Raw genomic sequence first — 19,616 nt, 5'->3', positions numbered from 1 at the left:
CAAACTGAAGCATTCAGTGAAAAAATCTGAGTAATTACAACTCTCACGTGACGGGACTGAAATGCCAGTGACCAACAACGATTTCACCAGCTAATTTCTTTACCTAGGAGGAGCGGCGTCAAGTGTGTGTCACTGTGCGACAACCTCCAGATGGTTTAAGCAGCCTACATCATTATGGTGGTTGAAAAGAAAATAAAACCCTGTCAAAGCCCGACTCTCCATCTGCAGGATCCACGTCTTAATCATGCTTCTGGCACATTTTTGTTGCACAATATCCCTGACAATTCAATGCAACCTGTTCTGCTCAGATGATTCAGCTTCACCTCCACTGGCACATTATCTGCTGAATATGAATTAAGCTCATATCAGACATTCCAGACTGCCTGTGCACATTGTATAGCCATCATGATCAAGCTTCTTACTTGGCTTAAGACTCTGGCAGCTCACGTCTTAATTTATCTTAAAACTTATTAACATTTTTATTAATTCTTTTTTTTAATCTAAAGACCACTAGCATTGTCCAAATTGCTTCTCTGCCTTTTTTAGACTTGAAAACATTATGGAATTTTAGCATGTGAGATATTATTATGCCAGACAAAACAACAGCGATAGATGGACATTGTCTAATTTGATAAAGGTTAATTGGGTCAGAAAATAGCTTTAAAATAATGAACAGTCACATTTCTAACTGCTGGCCTCAAGTTGGCATCAATTAATTTGTTGCTGTTTGAGGGTGTTCAACCCCCCATCCCCTTCCTCACCTACAGTACCCGCCATCTTCCCCGCACCCCACCTCCTGTTGTTAGCACTCATTTCTGTGCAAGGGCAGGAAATCTTTATCTTTATTGCAGGGTTTGTGAGTATTCTTTGATTAATTATTACGTGCGTGACAACATGTGTTTGCCTTTGGATGTCAGCGATATGCCTGCACTGAGCACATGACAAAGGTAAACTAGAGGAATGAAGAAGGTACACAGCTTTAACATGTCTGCCTTTTGCTACTTTGATGACTTGTTTATGACGTGGCTGTCATGTGTAATGAATGAAAATGTAGGGAAGAAACAGTAAAACAAAGGGTTACTCATATGCTCACAGAGAACTTACACACACCCACTCACACCCTGCAAATGTTAATGATGTCAAAGATGTTGATGTATCAGCAAGTGCATGCTGCAAACAGTGCTGAAAAGAAAGCTTAGGGAGATTTGTTTTTGCTCAAATGCAATTAGGCTTTCTTTTCCTGAACTATTGGTTCGTTTATTAGACAACTTATTTGAGAAACACGACGCAAAACTGCTACATAGGGTGAACTGTAAAGCAATAACAGCAACGACAGGAAATAAGTTCAACGTGATCAGTAACTGATATTTTCAGAGATTCAGTGTGAATTAAACTTTGCAAGGATGTCAATATTACATGTTCATTGGAAATACATATCCTTAAATCTAAGACAGAGAAAGCGTAGGGGAAAACAAATCCCTCTTGGTACTCTTGATAGTGATCCTTTTCTTTTTTGTACATTAAAGGTGCTGTTAACAACTAATTCAATTTACTTTTAAAAGCCAAAATGTAGCAAACACAGGGCTGAAGTTGTAGCCCACAGCTAACACACTCACTGACTAAGAATTGAAGTGAACACAGCTTTCAAGAACGTCTCATTTTCAACAAAAGTTAAGTCTGCCATATCAAAGTTTGCTTCTTTACCCACCCACAAAGAATAGATCTGTTTAGTTGTGTCTTACATAGCCCCGTCTAATTGTGTAATGACTTCATAAGCTGTGTGAGGCTGAAGGCAAAGTGTGGGTTTTTTATTTTCATTTTATAGTTAAACATCCTGAAAATTTTATGTCTTTCAGTTAGATTTCATCTCAGACTTTAGATATATTTGAATAACTTCTGTCTGTAATGAGAGGAAAGGAGACTGATAGAAACCAAGAAGAGATGAGTAGTTTGTGTAAGATTGAAACATAACTATACAACTGGTAATATTTTTTCTTCCATAACAGATTTATGAACATATGACAAGTTGGTTTTGTTTTGTTTTGGGGTGTTTTTTTCTGTAGCTTTCTTAACTTTTAGTTTCCTTCTCAGCAAATATGAATTTCCTTTTTTTTTCAAACCATCATTAGGAGCAGTGAAATAAACACCAGCATAATACAAAAAAAAAAAATGCTGGCTGGGAAATGCTTGTATATCTATAAAATATATACAGCTTGTTAGATTAGATTTAATTGGTCAGTCTTGAGTCACCTGCTTGCAAAGATTAAAGTACTTACCTGGCTACTACTATAGAAATATAACCATTATGAAAAGAAAGTATACCCTCTCTCAAATCTAAGCTTTTATGTATCTTTTTAAAGACAAGTCTTTCAGTGTTTTTCCCAAGTGTTCTAATATTACCTTTAATGTTTAACATGTCAACTTAGGCCTGGAGTATCTGATGTCGCTCTTGGGTTATTTTGCAGTCTGACCATGTGGCGAATTTCCTGGGAAGTCCAGTTCTGGGAAAATTGGCAGATGTCTTTGCGTAATCTTTGTGAATAATTTTGTGAATAGTTGTCTCTCTCTCTCTCTCTGTTGACCCTGTGATGGACTGGCGACCTGTCTAGGGTATACCCTGCCTCTTGTGCTGGGATAGCCTCCAGCACTCCTTGCCCCATGACACTGAATTGGATTAGTGGAAGAAGATGGATCAATAATTTATGTTTAACTTGAATAAGTAGAGTTTGTTTTTCGTTTTTTTCTGGATAATTGAAAAGAGAGAAAGTGCCCCAATGCCCACCATTAACCAGCCAGACTGCTTAATGCTGCACTGGAATTTCCTGGACACCAGAAATAACTGTTCTCACTTTGTTACTCTGTCCTCATTAAAAAGAAAGGTGCCAAGCATGGAGCTTAACCACAGCGCACAGAAGAGCTAACTAAATTTACAGTCCTTTAATCACTTTATTAGTGTTTTATGGTTTACAACAAATATCATTAAATTTAGGATATTATCTGTATCTGTCATTTCTCTACTGACTGTACCAACACTCAGTTCATCATTGGTTTTGTATTTTTGTATTCAGTATATAACACGCAGTGTGCAGATTTAGATGGGGAACAGAAAGGACCTTAGAACAGTTTAATAGCTTGATCCCATTTCTTCCTTTAGTATCCTACAGTAAAGTATTTTCTATTATCTCTATAGACAAAAGGCTGTGTGTGTGAATCTGCTGAAGGAAAGTCTGGACAGGATTTAGACACTTGTCACCCTCAAGAGTGAAGCTTGTCCAGGCTTAAAAATTGTCTCTAGAATCCAAAAATCAGCTGGCAGTGGTGACATTTTCAATTTAACATCAGAGCACCCTTCTGAAAAAGAAAAAAAACTCTTGGTACAACAGAACTTTGTTGTACAAAGACTCCCTCCAAGCTTTGCCTCAGTCTGCTTGTGCAGCTATCCAGGAGGTTCAAGTCTGATACAGGACTGCATGTAATTCATAGAGCCATGTCTGAGAAGCTTGTCAGGACAGGTAGCTGAAAAGACGAGCTCACAGCTGGTTGATGTAATCCTCAGTAGCTGGCTTTTGTGTTCTGGAAAGGTGGAGCTATTCAGTTAATCTTTTCTTTGCTACCAGTCACTGGCAATTCTGTGCAACACGTATGTTTGACTGAGCACACAGATTACTTTGGTTAACATCCAGAGAAGGTTTCAGCCATTGTATCCTCCCTCCATTTTTCACTCTGATAATTTCCATCTTTTGTCGAGATTATTCCAGAATTGCAAAATTCACTTTCTAAATCCTGTGAGCAGTTGTCCTCTTATGCTTGTACATACTCTCACATATATATTCTAATAATCAAATCAAAAGATTTATATTACGTGAAAGGAAGAAGACTGCTTAGCCTGTCATTTTACACCTGCGTAAGGCACCTTTATATGTGCTGGCAACTCCGTACGGTAGTGAGAGAGAGCTGTTGTCACTACTTTGAGCGTCAGCACCCACAAATGATGCAACATGACATCAGTGGATTGTATGTAGCACAGTCAGGCTTACTGAGCTGTCAGCCTGTGACATGTTTTATCAAAGCATACCAGAAGAAAGAGAAAGATGTAATGCTCGAGAGTCCAGCTCCGTCTGCACTGCGCTCTCTTCCCGTTGTTAAGGAGACAGCAATGTATTGGAAGATTTGTGAACAAAGCTGACAACTGAGGCAAAAAAAGGACAAATCTCGGTGAAAGGACTCAGCTAGAAGTTTTATTGTTTTTTCTTTTAACACGACAATGGGTCGAAGAATTTGTATAACATAGATTGTCCTGACGTTTACAGCCTGGCTTACCTGCATTAGGAATTAAAGTGATGCGGACAAGGCTTTGTTGGTGCCAAGGGAAGGCAAAACCATCAGAGTGACCGTCATCTCCCTCAGGGCTAACTCAACCTATATAGTACAGTCGGATTTTTGTCTAACAGATGGCAACACAGCTGTGTAAGCATGTTCATGTGATGCCCTTGTACAACAAATTTCCACTTACAAAATACACCTTGTTTTTGACAAACTTTTCGTCCTTGTGTGTTTGTGTTCCCTTAATTCAAGCGTGTCCTCATTACTAGGGTGTGGGATGCTGTCTTTATATCAAAGCCACTGGCATCTGAGAGAGAGGCACAATGTCTTCTTTGCGTTGTTGGGCTGATGCACTCCTTACACCAATTGTTAGAATGGTCTAGTTCACAGTGGGTCACAAAAAGATGCTTGGTCATTGTCATAGTTATGGGGTTTTAATTCTGTTACATACGGTCGTATTATACAATTATTGTTCTCCATATCTTATCTTCACAATCTTTTACCATCAACTTGCTTGATCATCTTTATGTTTTGTACTAAGCAGTTAATGGTTTCCACCATTATGTCATTTTCTCCTTTCAAACTAGTGTTCTTTGTGTTTTCCCAGTTTCTACATTTTTGTTGTGTATTTTTGTTCTTTTGTGCATCTTGTTGTTTTTTTTGTCTGTTTTTTGGACCTTACATTTTCATTTTCAGTCACCTGTTAATGATATTTAGCTTGTTGGATTAAAAGTATGGTGTTTGGATTTAGTCTTCTGATTCAAGTGTGTTCTGTTTACATCTTTAAAACCATTGAAGTAAGGCATCACATCAACTTGTTGTGAATGGCTGTATTTCAACCCAAGTATCAATCTTTTTCCCAAACATGACATAGCCTTTAGAAAGAGATAAAATATATTAATCAGCCCAGTTTTGTTTCCTTTGGATAGTTTGTTTTTTATGTTAAGCTAACCAATGCTAATACTGTAGTAATACTGTAATACTGTAGTTAAACTAGTCTCCATACAACTAAGCATATACCTTGCTTTCAGCTAGATTTCTTACTCAGTTTATAATGTATAAAAAGTTTGGGGTCACCTGAATAATACTTCAATCTAGTTCAAACTGACTGAAAGCCATCAGCTGTCCAATCAGTGCATTTTAGCAGTCCATAAGATTTCTTTCTGGTTTGTTTCTGACAGAAAATAATTTCCAATAATACATGTTCTCTTTCAGCAAATGGACAAAACAAGAAAAAAAAACATTAATTACTGTAATCTCGCATTTCTCCACATTACTGTGTGGAACCTTTACCGATAAAATACAAGAACAAGAAGTTTGAAAACTGCATTTGCTCATGGATTTATAAATTCATTTATGAAACTAAATTCAAGGAGCTCAAGCAGAAGCTCCTAATGGTGCAATAATATTCTATATTACGTGCCTCAGGAAAAAATAATCGCTTTTATTGCTCATGAATTCTGTTTAAAAGTAACATATGGGCGGCATTTTTACATAAAGTGGATAAAGAGTCTCATACAAAGACAGCAACCAATACGAAAGATTTGAAAAGGTGAATATTTCCCAGCGCTAAAAGATCTCTGAACTTTTGATGCAATCATAGACATATAGTATATTACAAAAATACTACAATAAAATATATGTCTATAAAATATCTAACAAAGTAGATGAACAATTTGTGTCTATTTGTTCGACTTCTATTGTTGTGTCGTAAGTTGAATTAATTTCACAGAAGCTTATCTGTAAGATCAATAAGGAACATCTGTAGTCACTCATCTGTCTGCTTCTCAGGTGTTGGCACCTAATCTAAGTTTTACATAACTTCCACTTTCCCACACTGTCAAGCTGATTGTGACATCACTGGTTTAGTCCAATCGGCTTTCTGCCGGCCAATTAGCCTTCACTCCGCGTACTTTAAATCTCACTGTGCGTCTGTCTTGCAGTTTCCTTCCTCCAACCAACCCTCTCCCCGATCACCACCTCTAATTATTCAGGCTCTATTCAAGACTCCATCTTTATCTCCACCACCAGCGTTTAGACTCCAGGGGGTCCTGCCCTAATCCCATCGAGGTCTAACCGTCAAATACCTCAAATTGAATTCTGTACATAAATAAACCATGCTCAATTCCTTCTAATGATCTCTTCTTATTGAACTATATGTCAGCGTCATTAATGTACTGTGGAACTGTATAGAACATATCCTTGTTGGTATTTCTGTTATTTTGTCCCTTACAGTAAATTTTAGATGGTGGTGCAGGCTTGGTAAAGGTCATGAGTCAAACATGGTCCACGGTTTATACTGTACGCCTTTGTGAGTGAACCTCTTCTCTTCCTGAAAGGTCACCTCTGAATCTCTTCTGCCTACATTTTTCTGCCCAGTAACCATAATACACGTTGAATATACGTAGATAATACTAGGAATCTTTCTGAGATCTAATACATATGAATTTCTACATTTTTTGATAATATTTACCCACCAAAATTGTACCCTTCAAGTGAAAAACTGCCCATGAAAAACGATACATAAAATATAAAGGCAGATTCTTTGAGGTTATAGGACTTTTCAGCTGCTGTTTCTAGATGGTGTCCATTAAAATGAGTACATGAGACAACCTGTCTGTCATCACTGACAGCTCTCACCATGAGGCCTTTTGGGGATCAGCTTCAGAGCGCTGAGAGGATCAGAACAGTAGGCATCCAGCCTGCAGTACTTGGCTAAAAGAAAAACCTTTTGCACAGAGTTTCACAGTTTTAAAGAGTGCTGATTTTAAATTGTTACATTAGGATTCAGACAGTGAAACCTCAGAAAAGTCTGTAGCATAAATATTAGCACCACATTGTAGCTTTTTTCTACGACACTAAAAATTAATAAAAGGACTTTAGCTGTGTGAACTGAAAAATGAGAAATCTCTCTTTCTCTCTCTCTTTCTCATATATCTATAACATGTTGCTTTTTTATTTCTAAGAATTTTGTGTTGTATTTCTTCTTGGTATTAAAAGGTTTATAGTACCATTTGGCCTCATCAAAACTGTGGATCATAATTTTGGTAGTTCCGCTGTTTTTTTGGCTTTGTTTTTTTAATCAACTTCTTTGGTGAAAGTGATCATTGCAAAAAAAAACCACTTTGCATGAGCTTTCTAAGCATTTCACTGTGACACACAACCCAAATGAGGAAGCATTTGTGATATGATTACAGATTGATTTTGTAAATTAGAAAAAATAGTCATATATTTCTTCTTCTAAGTTATTGAAAAGCACAGCCTACACATGAAGAGATGTTGCAAGGTAGTCACACATAAGTCACAATGCTGCAACTAGCACCTCACACATACATAATAATGAATATCTGAATTGACGTAGTTAATGTAAAACAAATTACAACCATGCTTCCATGGTTCTAGAGAGAACCATGCAGACTACAAGGCAGAGTTTCCCATTAATCAAAATTGCTCATGTAAAAAAAAAGGATGATTGAAATTGATTTTTAGGTTTAGAGTGTATTAGGAATTAATGATACAAATATCTGGGGGAATTAAAAGCTAGCTGTATGAAGTCAAGTGTGGCCATCCATTTGGAGCAGTCAGCCAGGTGTGAGGACTGTTAATGTACAGAGGCAGGCTGACTTTTTCCATGTCTAACACATGTGGTTTGTGTAATATTCTTTCCAAATTTCTGACTACAATGGTGCAGACACAATGAAAAAAGGAAACAAATGAGAAAAACTGTGTAAAATCATATATAGCGCACAGCATAAAAAAAGTAGTAAATGAGTAGTTCATGTAACTTTAGCATTTTGTCTTAACAAAATTGTGTAACATCCCAAGAAAGAACACAACATGCATTGTTTGTTGTGGAAACTAGTTCAGGTACCCTACACTTGAACTAGTTTCCACTGCATGTATGTCGGTATCTGTAATGACAGCTTATAAGCATGTGCGTCATTAAAAATAGCTTCTTAGCACAGTTTAATCCTGAGCTTCATTCAGACAATCCTCGTGTGATTTCTCACACCTTCTTTGCATTGCAAAGTACATGCATATGAAAGTTTATAATAGAGAATATTAATGTAAAACAGTCTCAAGCATAAATATCAGACCTGCTCATTAAACAAGCGCTTTTGGACCATATGGTCCAAAGACTATACTGGCATTCTGTCAGAACTGGATTTCTGGCTCCCAACCCTGTACACAATCCATGATCACACACGCTCATTAAGTTACATGCAACTGAAAATGTATAACGTTAGTTTTGATCATAAAGCTTATCTTTTGTTTTGTTTTTCTTTTTTTCAGGTCCTCGTTGCATAAGCTAACATGGACAAAGTGGTCATCAGTCTCCTGTTCCTGGGAACCGCAGTTACGATGGTCCATGCATGTCCCAAATACTGTGTCTGCCAGAACTTGTCAGAGTCCTTGGGGACTTTATGCCCCTCCAAAGGTCTGCTCTTTGTTCCACCAGACATTGACCGGCGAACTGTGGAGCTCCGGCTGGGTGGCAACTTCATCCTAAAGATCTCCACCCTGGACTTTGCCAATATGACAGGTCTGGTGGATCTCACTTTGTCCCGGAACACCATCAGCGACATCCAGCCTTTCTCATTTATTGACCTGGAGACATTAAGATCGTTACACCTGGATAGTAACCGGTTGACTGAACTGGGACCAGATGACCTCCGAGGACTGGTTAACCTGCAACACCTGATCCTCAACAACAATCAACTGAGCCGTATCTCTAAAGTAGCCTTTGATGACTTGTTACTGACACTGGAGGATCTTGATCTGTCATATAACAACTTGCGCACTGTGCCTTGGGAGGCCATCCGAAAGATGGTTAACCTCCATCAAATGAGTCTGGACCATAACCTCATCTCCTTCATTGCTGAGGGGACCTTTACAGATCTCGACAAACTGGCACGCTTGGACCTCACCTCTAATCGTCTTCAGAAGCTCCCTCCAGATCCTATCTTTGCACGCTCCCAGAGCAATGTGGTGATGAGCACACCATATGCACCCCTGCTCTCACTAAGTTTTGGTGGAAACCCTTTGCACTGCAATTGTGAAGTGCTTTGGCTTCGGAGACTGGAACGGGAGGACGATATGGAAACCTGTGCTTCTCCTGCCAGTCTAAAGGGACGCTACTTTTGGTCTGTTCGTGAGGAGGAATTTGTGTGTGAGCCCCCTCTGATCACACAACATACACACAAATTGCTCGTGCTCGAGGGACAGACAGCTAGCTTGCGCTGCAAAGCTGTTGGTGATCCAATGCCAACAGTGCATTGGGTTGCTCCTGATGACCGTTTGATTAGCAACTCCTCCAGAGCAACTGTATATGAAAATGGGACTCTGGATATAACAGTCACCACATCTAAGGACTACGGTACATTCACCTGCATTGCTGCTAATGCTGCAGGAGAATCTACAGCGTCCATTGAACTATCAATCATTCAACTCCCCCATCTGAGTAATGGTACAAACCGTACCACCCAGAACAAGTCAGGCCTGTCAGACATAACAAGCTCTACTAAGATCAGTAAAGGGGAGCCTAAAACTCTTCCAGAGAAGGTGGTGTCTGTATCAGAAGTGACTGCTGTTTCTGCTCTGGTCAAGTGGAGTGTTAGCAAAGCAACTCCAAAGGTCAAAATGTATCAGCTTCAGTACAATTGTTCTGAAGATGAAGTCCTCATTTACAGGTAAGAGTGATTACTGAAACTTGATTACATCTAAGTATGGGCTAATAACTCTCTCTTCAAAGTGGCACACTGAGTCTTGAGTGTAATCTTTAGCTTTAGAATACATACAGTTGGGTTTCTTCTCTCAGCTGTTAATTGTTTGGTGGGTGAGTACTTAAGACAGTCAGTTCCTTTGAAGTGTTACTTGAAGATCAACATTCATTTTTCTTAATCCTTCTTGAGATTTTTTTCTTTAAATTGAGAATTGACGGGTTGCTGTGTTCACATTTTTAAGTAAAAAGTGCAATCCAAAGTGAAATCCTTGCCCTGAACCATTAATTAGAAATCCAAGAAGAAAAAGGATTATAGACCCTCATGTCAATGTATCCTTCTTAAGCTGCTCAAGTCCATAAAGTGTGAGCTTGGAGACTGTTACTGAAGATCTTTGGGCTCTGTGAAATCAATTTCCTATGTCAAATGAGAAAGTGAAAGTGGCAACATTCAGCAAAGATAACTGTTTGGAAATACAAAAATACAGCCAGCTGTTTAATATTAAATTGATGCATTTAGGTACATTAACCTCCTAAGACCCCAACTCTTTCATGGCACACATTTTTAATTTGTCTTTGCTATTTGGGCTATTTTTTATTATTTTTTGCCACATAATGTGTTTTATTTCCTCAAACTAATGTTAACTTATCTAAAGAAACTCACTGAAGGATCCTTGAATGACTAGTATGCTGAAGTTTATACATTATCACATTATGGTCTGTTTTAGGCAGGAAATTGAGCATTTTCATATCATGCTTACTAGTACTGATAACTGAGGCTTACTTTCTCTATCAAACACCATATCTGATCACCAATACCTGATCTAATGAAATAATAAGAAAATCCAAACGGCTGGGTATTAGCTAGGATTCTAAGAATAGAACTGTGCACAGCAATTGTGAAAGATATCACTCTGCCCAAATGCTTTTAATGCAACTTGCCATCACTGTAAATTCAATAATAAGCTGTTTATCTGATATCCTTGCTTTCATACTTAGTGCCAGCTTTTCATGCCAGAAAAAGGGAACAACATGAATTTTGAGATTTTTTTTTTCATCCCAGTGACAGAAACAGTGGATGACTCATCTGTGTTTTAGTAAACGGCCTTATGAATTTTCTCTAATTTGTACAAAACTGCAACTGTAAAGCTAATGTAAGCTTTGTAAAATGTATTTTCCTTTTTCATTCAGTGATTCGCAGCAGCAAAATTCTTTCCCTGAAAAGAGATTATTTAAATTGCATTCTTGATGTTGTCAGTCAAGACTGGCCCCATATAACAAAACATGTACATTTATTTGTTTGAATGCTAGTTTGAGATATTAAAACCATGCAAGTTCTTAAATGCAGATTTAAGGATGAATTTCTTAGTTTAACTTCACTTTAGTGCACAGTTGGTAGCCATTAATTTAAGTGTTGAGCACTGACTTTGCTTACCATGTGATTTGATGCTTTATTCTTTAATGTAATCCTCAGTATGTACTTTATATACAGAAGAAAAAATGGCCTAAAGCAATTCATTTATCTGCACACCAGAATACACATTATAAACTGGAAGGAAAAGATAATGTGAAAAGACAGGACAACTACTGTTTCTGAATTAATACTGATATCCTTTCATAGCATGCATATGTGCACCCCTAGCTGGCCGATGTAGTTTCCCACTGCCTGCACTGAAACAATGGCATGATTAAAAATCAATCACAGCCATGTGGAGCAGAGGAGGGATTGCATGAGTCCACTGGAACATGTGAGGAAGCACAGCTTCTTCCTGGTTATGGGAGAAAGAGGCAATTAAGGATGAATAATGAACTGTAGCCCCGCTGGTGTCTGGGCTCTTTGGTGGAGGCACTTCAGAGGGATCAAAGCTTTCAACACATATGCTATAGGAAAACAGCAAGCAACAATGGATGAATGACTGAGGAATCTATTTATACATGCCCTTATGGGTATGTTGGAGTCTAAACCTTTTTTACCCCAGTGTTTTCCAGTTTCACATCAATTAATTATTTGTTGTATTGTACAAGTAATTACAAAATTGTGTTGGAATATGATACATTTTCAAATCAAAAGTTGAAATACATTATGTTTTATACACCCCTCAAAAATGGCTTGGATTCGAAAGTTTGTTGAGGCTTCTCTAACCATGATGTTAAAGCAAGATTGAAGACCAATTATATTCATCTATTGTCTTTTTTGGCAGAAGATCAATGCCCAACTTCCATTCTATTTAATTCTGTTTAATTCAGTTCAGTTTCCAAATCACAGCAAGTCACTTCAAGGTGCAACCTGTTCCTTACGGTAGCTGAAAGTGGTCATCAAATTATACGTAAAGTATCCTAAACACAGAAAAAGTATTTTCTAAACTGTGCATGTCCACTAATTGGCATTACCAGAGATTTATTAATTTAGCATCAAAACAGCATTTTAAATCCAACTACTTTGAAGTTTTGGATTCGATGGCAGCATGTGCGACCTGTCAAGCACAGCAAATTACCCTACAAAGAAGCAAGACAATTGTAACACTTAAAAAACTTTACTGCATTCAGTTGGAAAGTCATGCGCAGGGTTTTAAATTACATATTTTGACACGTGGAGAAAGAGGATTTACTAATTAAATGTCTCTGAGATCAAATATCCAGATGAATGAGTGGATAAAAGCAGTTGCTGTCTGTGCAACAAAATACAGGTTTTGAAAACACCCTTTTCATTGGCAAAGCTCTTGGGCAATTAACTTACTGCAGATTTGAGTTTCAGTTTAACTCAAAAAGCACTGAAGCTTAATTAAGCAGTCATATTAAAACATCAGAAATAATAACAAATTGACTTGAAACAACTTAATGCGTGTTTAATGGATTGTACAAGATATTACATTTAGCCAAAACAATATTTAAAAATTGGCCATTCACTATTTATCTCATTACTATTTGCTTGCATGGATATCAAATGGTATATACCGGGAGCAATGAAGTCATCTTTTTGAATTACTTTGTGCATATAAATAACTACTTAGCATGGTTAATTGTGTACTATTTCCTTGATATGTCAAAGCATAAGATATTAATTCAAACTACTTTCCACATTTTGGTACTATGGCCTTGTTTTGAATCCCTGTGGCAAGAAGTCTGTATTTTTAATGTCGTCTCTCTGTTTCTGTTTTCAGAATGATTCCCATGACTAACAGGGCCTTTGTACTCACTAATCTGGTCCCAGGGATGCAGTATGACCTGTGTGTCTTGGCCATTTGGGATGATACTGCTACGACTCTCACTGCCACCAATATTGTAGGCTGTGTCCAATTTGTCACCACTGAGGATTACCCACAGTGTCAATCTATTCACAGTGGCTTCATGGGTGGCACTATGATCCTGGTCATCGGTGGCATCATCGTGGCCACACTGCTGGTTTTCATCATTATCCTCATGGTTCGCTATAAGGTGACGAGTGGGATCCAGACTAATAAACTGCCCACTGTGAGTAACACATACTCTCAGACGAACGGAGGAATGAACAGGTTCAACGGTGCCCCACCACAGGTCAAATCTACAGTGATGGTCATGCGTGAGGAAATGGTAGAGTTCAAGTGTGGATCTCTCCAGAGCAGTCTCTCTTCGTCCTCCTCCTCTTCTAACTCATTAGACAGCCAAACAGCAAGAGGGGCTGGTGACCGCTACAGCATGCAAAGCAGTGAGTGCACCACCCTGCCCAGCAACAAGTTCAGGAGGCACGGCCCCAAAGCACGCCCAAACTTGGACCACCTTTTAGGGGCCTTCACCTCACTGGAGCTGCGAGGGGCAGGGAGAGATGGCGCAGGGACTTCTGGACCCTCCACCAGTTCCAATGCTATGGCAGTGGCTGTGGTACCACCGTCTGATAAAGAACCATTGCTTGGAAGGGCAGAGTCCACAACCATGCTGGGACGCATCCTAGGGCTCCCCCAGGAGGGTAAGCCAAAGAGGAGCCATTCGTTTGACATGGGTCACGTAGGGGCCACACAGAGTCGCAGCAGCTACCCACGCAGGATCAGTAATATCTGGACTAAACGCAGTCTGTCTGTTAATGGCATGCTGCTGCAGTATGATGACAGTGAGGATGAGAAGCCCAGTTTTGAGAGCTCCGAGTGGGTAATGGAGAGCACGGTTTGAAGACCATAGAGACCACATGTGAGATTCATGACCAAACAATAAATCTATATGAGAATAAAAGAAACATGAGTGAAAAGTGAAGGATATCCCAAAGGGAAACTATCTTCTGCATGAAGCTAACCCAAGTGACAATATAAGACACTCAAATCAATAGATTCCTGGTCATGATCTCATCTCTGACAGTGTCAAACTGTATTTGAAAAATGTCCCCATTTTAAAACAACTGCAGAAATGGCCCACAAGGAATATTTCCCAAACCACAGGGTACATGAGATTATCCCTGAGGGGAGAAAAGGGAAAGAAAGACAAGAAATTCTAAGTGGATTTACTATGTCTTTATTAAAACAACTGAATACCAAGAGGATTTGCCTCGATTGTGGTGAAGTGGATCACAATGTCATGGACCCTCAGCATGAAATGGGACTACTGCAACAGTAGAAAGACCAGAGGAGCTAGTAGAAAATTAAAACAAAGTCATTTTTATTTTCAGTCATTTTTTCTATCATTTTTACTATTTATTATTTGAGGCAATTCATCAGCAGAAGCACATCTCGGTACTGAGGTTGTAGCTGTTGGTCACATACAAATAGACCCTCTCACACATACACATATGTAGAGGCTACCATCTCTCATACAGCCATTGCAAACACTTTCAAATTGATAACATGATTAATTTTCAGTAACAATATGGTCCTATTTTCTAGATACCATAACAATGAACCACAGCAAGCCAGTCTTGTATTTGTACCTCAGGTTATGTATCGTACGTTGTTATTTTAAAGCAAGTAGGACTACAGCTAAGATTGAACACAAACAGCTCCACACACAAAGTTCTTTGCTTGATTGTAAAGCTGTCAAAAAACTATTTGTTGCCATCCAGTCAAAATCCAGTGTGTTTCCAGCTCAGGTTAAATCCTGCTCTAACAAAATGTCAGTTTGAGTGCTTTGATACTCTCCCCATAGGTTAGCCCTGGTGACAATGGTCCCTGCAGGCAAAAGGCCCATTGATGTAAACAGAGTGTTCGCCTCAGGGTACGGTTTCAGATGTTATCAAGATATATTATAGTCACTGGACGTGGATGGTGTTTGAAATCCATCAAGCCCACTTAATCATTTGCCCAAAGCTGCCAAAAGCAGGATCTATCGTCAGGCTGTTATTCTCATGAGGTAACACAAACAAGAGAGTATGGCAATTACTCATTTAGCCAGGTTAAATGGAGGAATTTGTCATTTGATAAAGGTCATCGTGCTGCTTAGACGAAAGGAAAAAAGGGGAACGATAACTCATTAAGGGCCAAACATTTCACCAAGTTACATGATACAGAACCTTTGTTGGTTTATGTATTATTTCAATTGATCCATCAGAGAGCCCATTTATCTTTCATTCTCTTTCATACAGGGCTGTACATTGCAGTAAAATACTTTGAATTAGACTCTACTCAGATTACTGCTGATCAAAACTGCAACATCTCTGCATTTTAATGCCTTTCTCGATATTCTGTGGATCTCTGCTGCATTTTAACATGTGGGATGGTCATCGGTTTTCGTTTCTTCCCTACAGTAGGTGTACCGTTCTGTATATTGGCATTCTTTTTGTACAATAACTGGGTGAGAATGTAAATGGGGATGGGGGAAGGGGGCAATCGTGCAGTAGTACTTTTATTTTTATGTGAAGCAAACAGTGAGAAGGTGCTTTACTGTGACGTACCAACTTGATCATTGTTAGTTGGCTTACTGAAATGGGATTTTATATGATACTGCAAGGGGGAAGTGGAGGACTGGCTTTTGTTAAAGGGTCAAGCCACTCAAATGACTAAAATACTTATTTTCCAACTTATCTCAAGTGATATTCCTGCATGTACACTGTAGACAATCTTGGTTTTATTTGCTCATGGTTTCAGAGAGCTTTGCCTCTAGTGCAATACAACGGTGTTGGAAAATGCAGACCAATATATATATAGTTTAACAATGTATCTCTTCTATAGATCTGTTACATCTGTTACAAAAATGATCAGGACCCTGTTTACCTAAAGCTTTAATCATTGTTTAACCCAATATCACCACAAAACGTGCAATAGACACGCCAGTCCACCGTGTCCGTTTCACTCTTTGCCTCTACGAAGCGTGAAAAGGACACGCATGTCGAAGTTCCAGTAAGCTGCAGTAAAAGAAGAGGGAGATATTTTATGTCAAGCCAACTTGAAAATAATCACAGTAAAGTGTTTAAATAGATATTATTAACACATTTACATGTAAATACATATTAGCCCCCTAGCTTAACCATTTGTGGCGATTAAGGACCTTGGAATGTCCTGCATATTTATTTTTTTGGTCACTACTGACTTCTTGGCTCTAAATATATTATCTCTCACTGCTGGTAATGCGGTAATGTAACTTCTGTATGTGTGTCCATTTCATGTTTTGGAGAGGCAAAGCGTGAAACGGACGCAGTGGACCAGAGTGTATATTACATGTTTTGCTGCAATACTGAGTTGCACTGTATCCGTGCCATACAGTATATCCATTCTAGCCAGTGAGCCACACTGCTGACATTAAGTGTGTTTAACTGTATATGACATACAGTATATCCAAATGAGCTTTAAAATCATGAGCTTATAAATTCAGCAATTTAAAAAGCACAAACATTCTCTAATAATGTGTCTAAAATAAATGATAAATTCAGAGTAATACCTACAAAGTGGCCAACGACATAAATCATTTGTTCAAGCTGATTGCAACAGGGTTATGGGACGAAGCGTGCACTGCTCCAATGGATGAATGAGACTTTTTTCTTATAATTCTTATTATTCAGTTGCAGGGATAGCACTTTGTTCCAGAAAGCCACATGTGCATTTAGGACTGAGACAGTTGAGGCATGGAGTTACTTTTGTGTCATTTAAAATATTACATTTGCATTATAAAACAAAAAAAAACAACCTTGTTTTTAAATCCAAAGGTTTTACTGTTGAGCTCACTCTCGTGGGCAGTCTCTGTTGGTCAGCATGGCAGCTTCCACAGTTTGCAAATAAGAGAGTGAGAGCATAAATGACATAAAATCAATGTGTAGGTGTGTTTGCACATAACATTCATCTTGGTAATGGCAATAATGTTATGTTTAAACTACGATTGGTATTATTTTACTTCACTTTTTTTTGCCTGTAGCCAGATATGGATTTTCATAATCAGTTTCCACATCACAGTTTGTTGAACAAAAGCAATCTACATGGAGTACTTTATAAAATGAAACATTCTTTGTGTTATTGTGGCAAAGGCTAGATATAAACATACCTGTGCAGTGACTTTTCTGCCTTCTTTGCTCTTTCTATGCTTTCACCACACAATTATTTGCTGTGACTCTAATCAGTAGAGACATGTCATATTTCACCTTAACACCCACGTTCGACTTAACCAGCAGCAGTTTTGGATTTACACTCAAAAGTTTGATTGATATTAAATCAATGAAAAGAAAACTAAGGAAATAAGGAAAAACATCTATACAGTTTTTCTTTCTTTCTTTTTTTTTTTTTGCAAAATTATCTTGTTTGTTTACATAAAAGTGACAGAAAAGTACCCATATTAGTCCTTACTTCTTTAAGAACCATATATTGTTTTATAATAACATTTCTACTGTTTTGACAATCGTTCCCATTTTCCAGTTCAGTTCCAAAATGATCTGATTCATGAATTGAACAAAAACTAATTCCTCAGCAGCAGCAGCAAAACCGTTCTCATCAAAACCCTCCAATATCAGTGTAAATGTTCTTCTGTACCAGAGCTGTAGCCCAGGTGCAGCAATAAGCTACACAGACATGCTTCTGTATCACTGTCTGATTTTTTTTGTTCCCAGCATATTGTTTTCCACGAAAACCTGTATGAAAGACTTTGAATCACTGCCAACTATGTAACTTTTTGCAGGAATTTGCTAGCCTGAGGAATACCTACACAATGCTGAACAGAAAAAATCGAAATGACTGAGCCCGTAATAAAGTGTTAATCTGTACCTTTGAGATTTTGAGTCATCAACGAATGTCGTTTACCCTTAATTTAATGTTTGCCAAAACATTACAACTTTTTAAACAATTGTTAGCTTACATTTTTGAAGATTTTTGTCTTTGCTGCAAATGAATGAGTGCTACAGACCGTGTGATTCATAACATTTATTATTTATTCTTAACAGTATAAGTCAGATTACCCAATATCATCAGCACGTTACTTTAGTATCTCAGGTATTTTGTTTGCAGACACTTGTCTGCCTAATTTGCCAATAACAGTAGGTTTTAATGACAACGATGCAACAAAGTCACAAAAAAAAAACAAGTTAGGTACATTTTTATCTATATTGTCCACTTTCATGCAACAAATCATCCTCCCTCTTTTGGTTTCATTTCTATTAATTTCTCATTATATCCTGATAGTTTCACTCATTATTATAAGCGGAGAGCATTTTACCTTACATATTAAAACAAGTTGTTTTGCTAAAGATTTTGAAATTGAATTCATTGTGACTATAAGCAGAAGAAACCTAAATCTATTCCCATCTCTTTTATTTCATCTGAAGTTTCAAGGATGCTTATTTTGGAATTTGAGCAAATAAAACCAGAAAACATTTGCTTTTGTGACACTGGGGGTACACGTTGAAATATGTATTTTAGTGAATGTGTGAAGTGACCCTTTAACCTGCCGTCTCTGCTTGTGACATCATATAACATCCCCCTCCACTCTGCTAACTAAGATATAAATTTAAGTGTGTATTTGACTCAACATAGTCATGATTCTCACCTGAGGTTCCAGGACAAAAACAAGAAAAAAAAACTGTTTATGTGTGAAAACATTTTGCTACAAAAGAATATAAAATATTGTCTAATTCCTATGAACCAAAATGGCTCTTCTGTCTTTCTTCTTCCTGCGACATCAAGTTACTTTACAGATTCCATTATTGATGACATTTTTCAAATGTGATCCTTATGAATGGAAAGTGTTGCCTAACCGCGTCTGCCTACAAAGTACAAAGAAGCTAATGGAGTGTTCTTCCCCTCATGCGGTGTTTGTTTACCGCAGATGAGCCACGGGTTTTCCTCCTGAGGTCCAGCTGCTGTAATCAGGCCAGTTGCTGCTGACTCACCTCAGCACTGCCCTTATTACAAATCACCGGTACATGCAGCTCCTGGCCAGAGCCCATAATAAGGCCTTAATTCATATAATCTGTCAGGAAAGGTGCTTACGGCAGCACAGAGTAAATATAATCTCCACAAGGGCCAAGCGCTGCTTGATAAGACAGCGATGTGCACCTCCTGAAGGCTCAAGAGGAAGATGACCGCTGCGTGCTGAACGTCGGGACGTTTGTTTGGAACGGGGCTTTGTGTTTTCACGATACAACGGATATTCAGATATACACTTTTATAGGATCTGAGCTGAAAGGTTATCAGATAGA

General features: G+C 38.2%; 1 protein-coding gene across 4 annotated transcripts in view; it reads left to right on the top strand.

Annotated features, from left to right (window-relative positions):
* Positions 1-19,065, top strand: part of LOC102288977 (leucine-rich repeat and fibronectin type-III domain-containing protein 2) — a 137,955-nt gene extending 118,890 nt beyond the window's left edge. For all 4 annotated transcript variants that reach the window (XM_005949751.3, XM_005949752.3, XM_005949750.3 and 1 more), the window contains 2 exons: positions 8,617-10,013; positions 13,204-19,065. In XM_005949751.3, the coding sequence (XP_005949813.1) occupies positions 8,638-10,013; positions 13,204-14,185 (2,358 nt within the window). In that variant the 5' untranslated portion in view covers positions 8,617-8,637 and the 3' untranslated portion in view covers positions 14,186-19,065. The remainder of the gene's footprint in view (positions 1-8,616; positions 10,014-13,203) is intronic.
* Positions 19,066-19,616: the final 551 nt, after the last annotated feature.

The sequence above is a fragment of the Haplochromis burtoni genome, unplaced genomic scaffold (assembly GCF_018398535.1).
Source record: "Haplochromis burtoni strain Fernald_Lab_line unplaced genomic scaffold, NCSU_Asbu1 Contig_680, whole genome shotgun sequence".
NCBI lineage: Eukaryota > Metazoa > Chordata > Actinopteri > Cichliformes > Cichlidae > Haplochromis > Haplochromis burtoni.
Note: the sequence above shows the minus strand (reverse complement) of the source record. Positions and strands in the feature narration are given on the sequence as shown.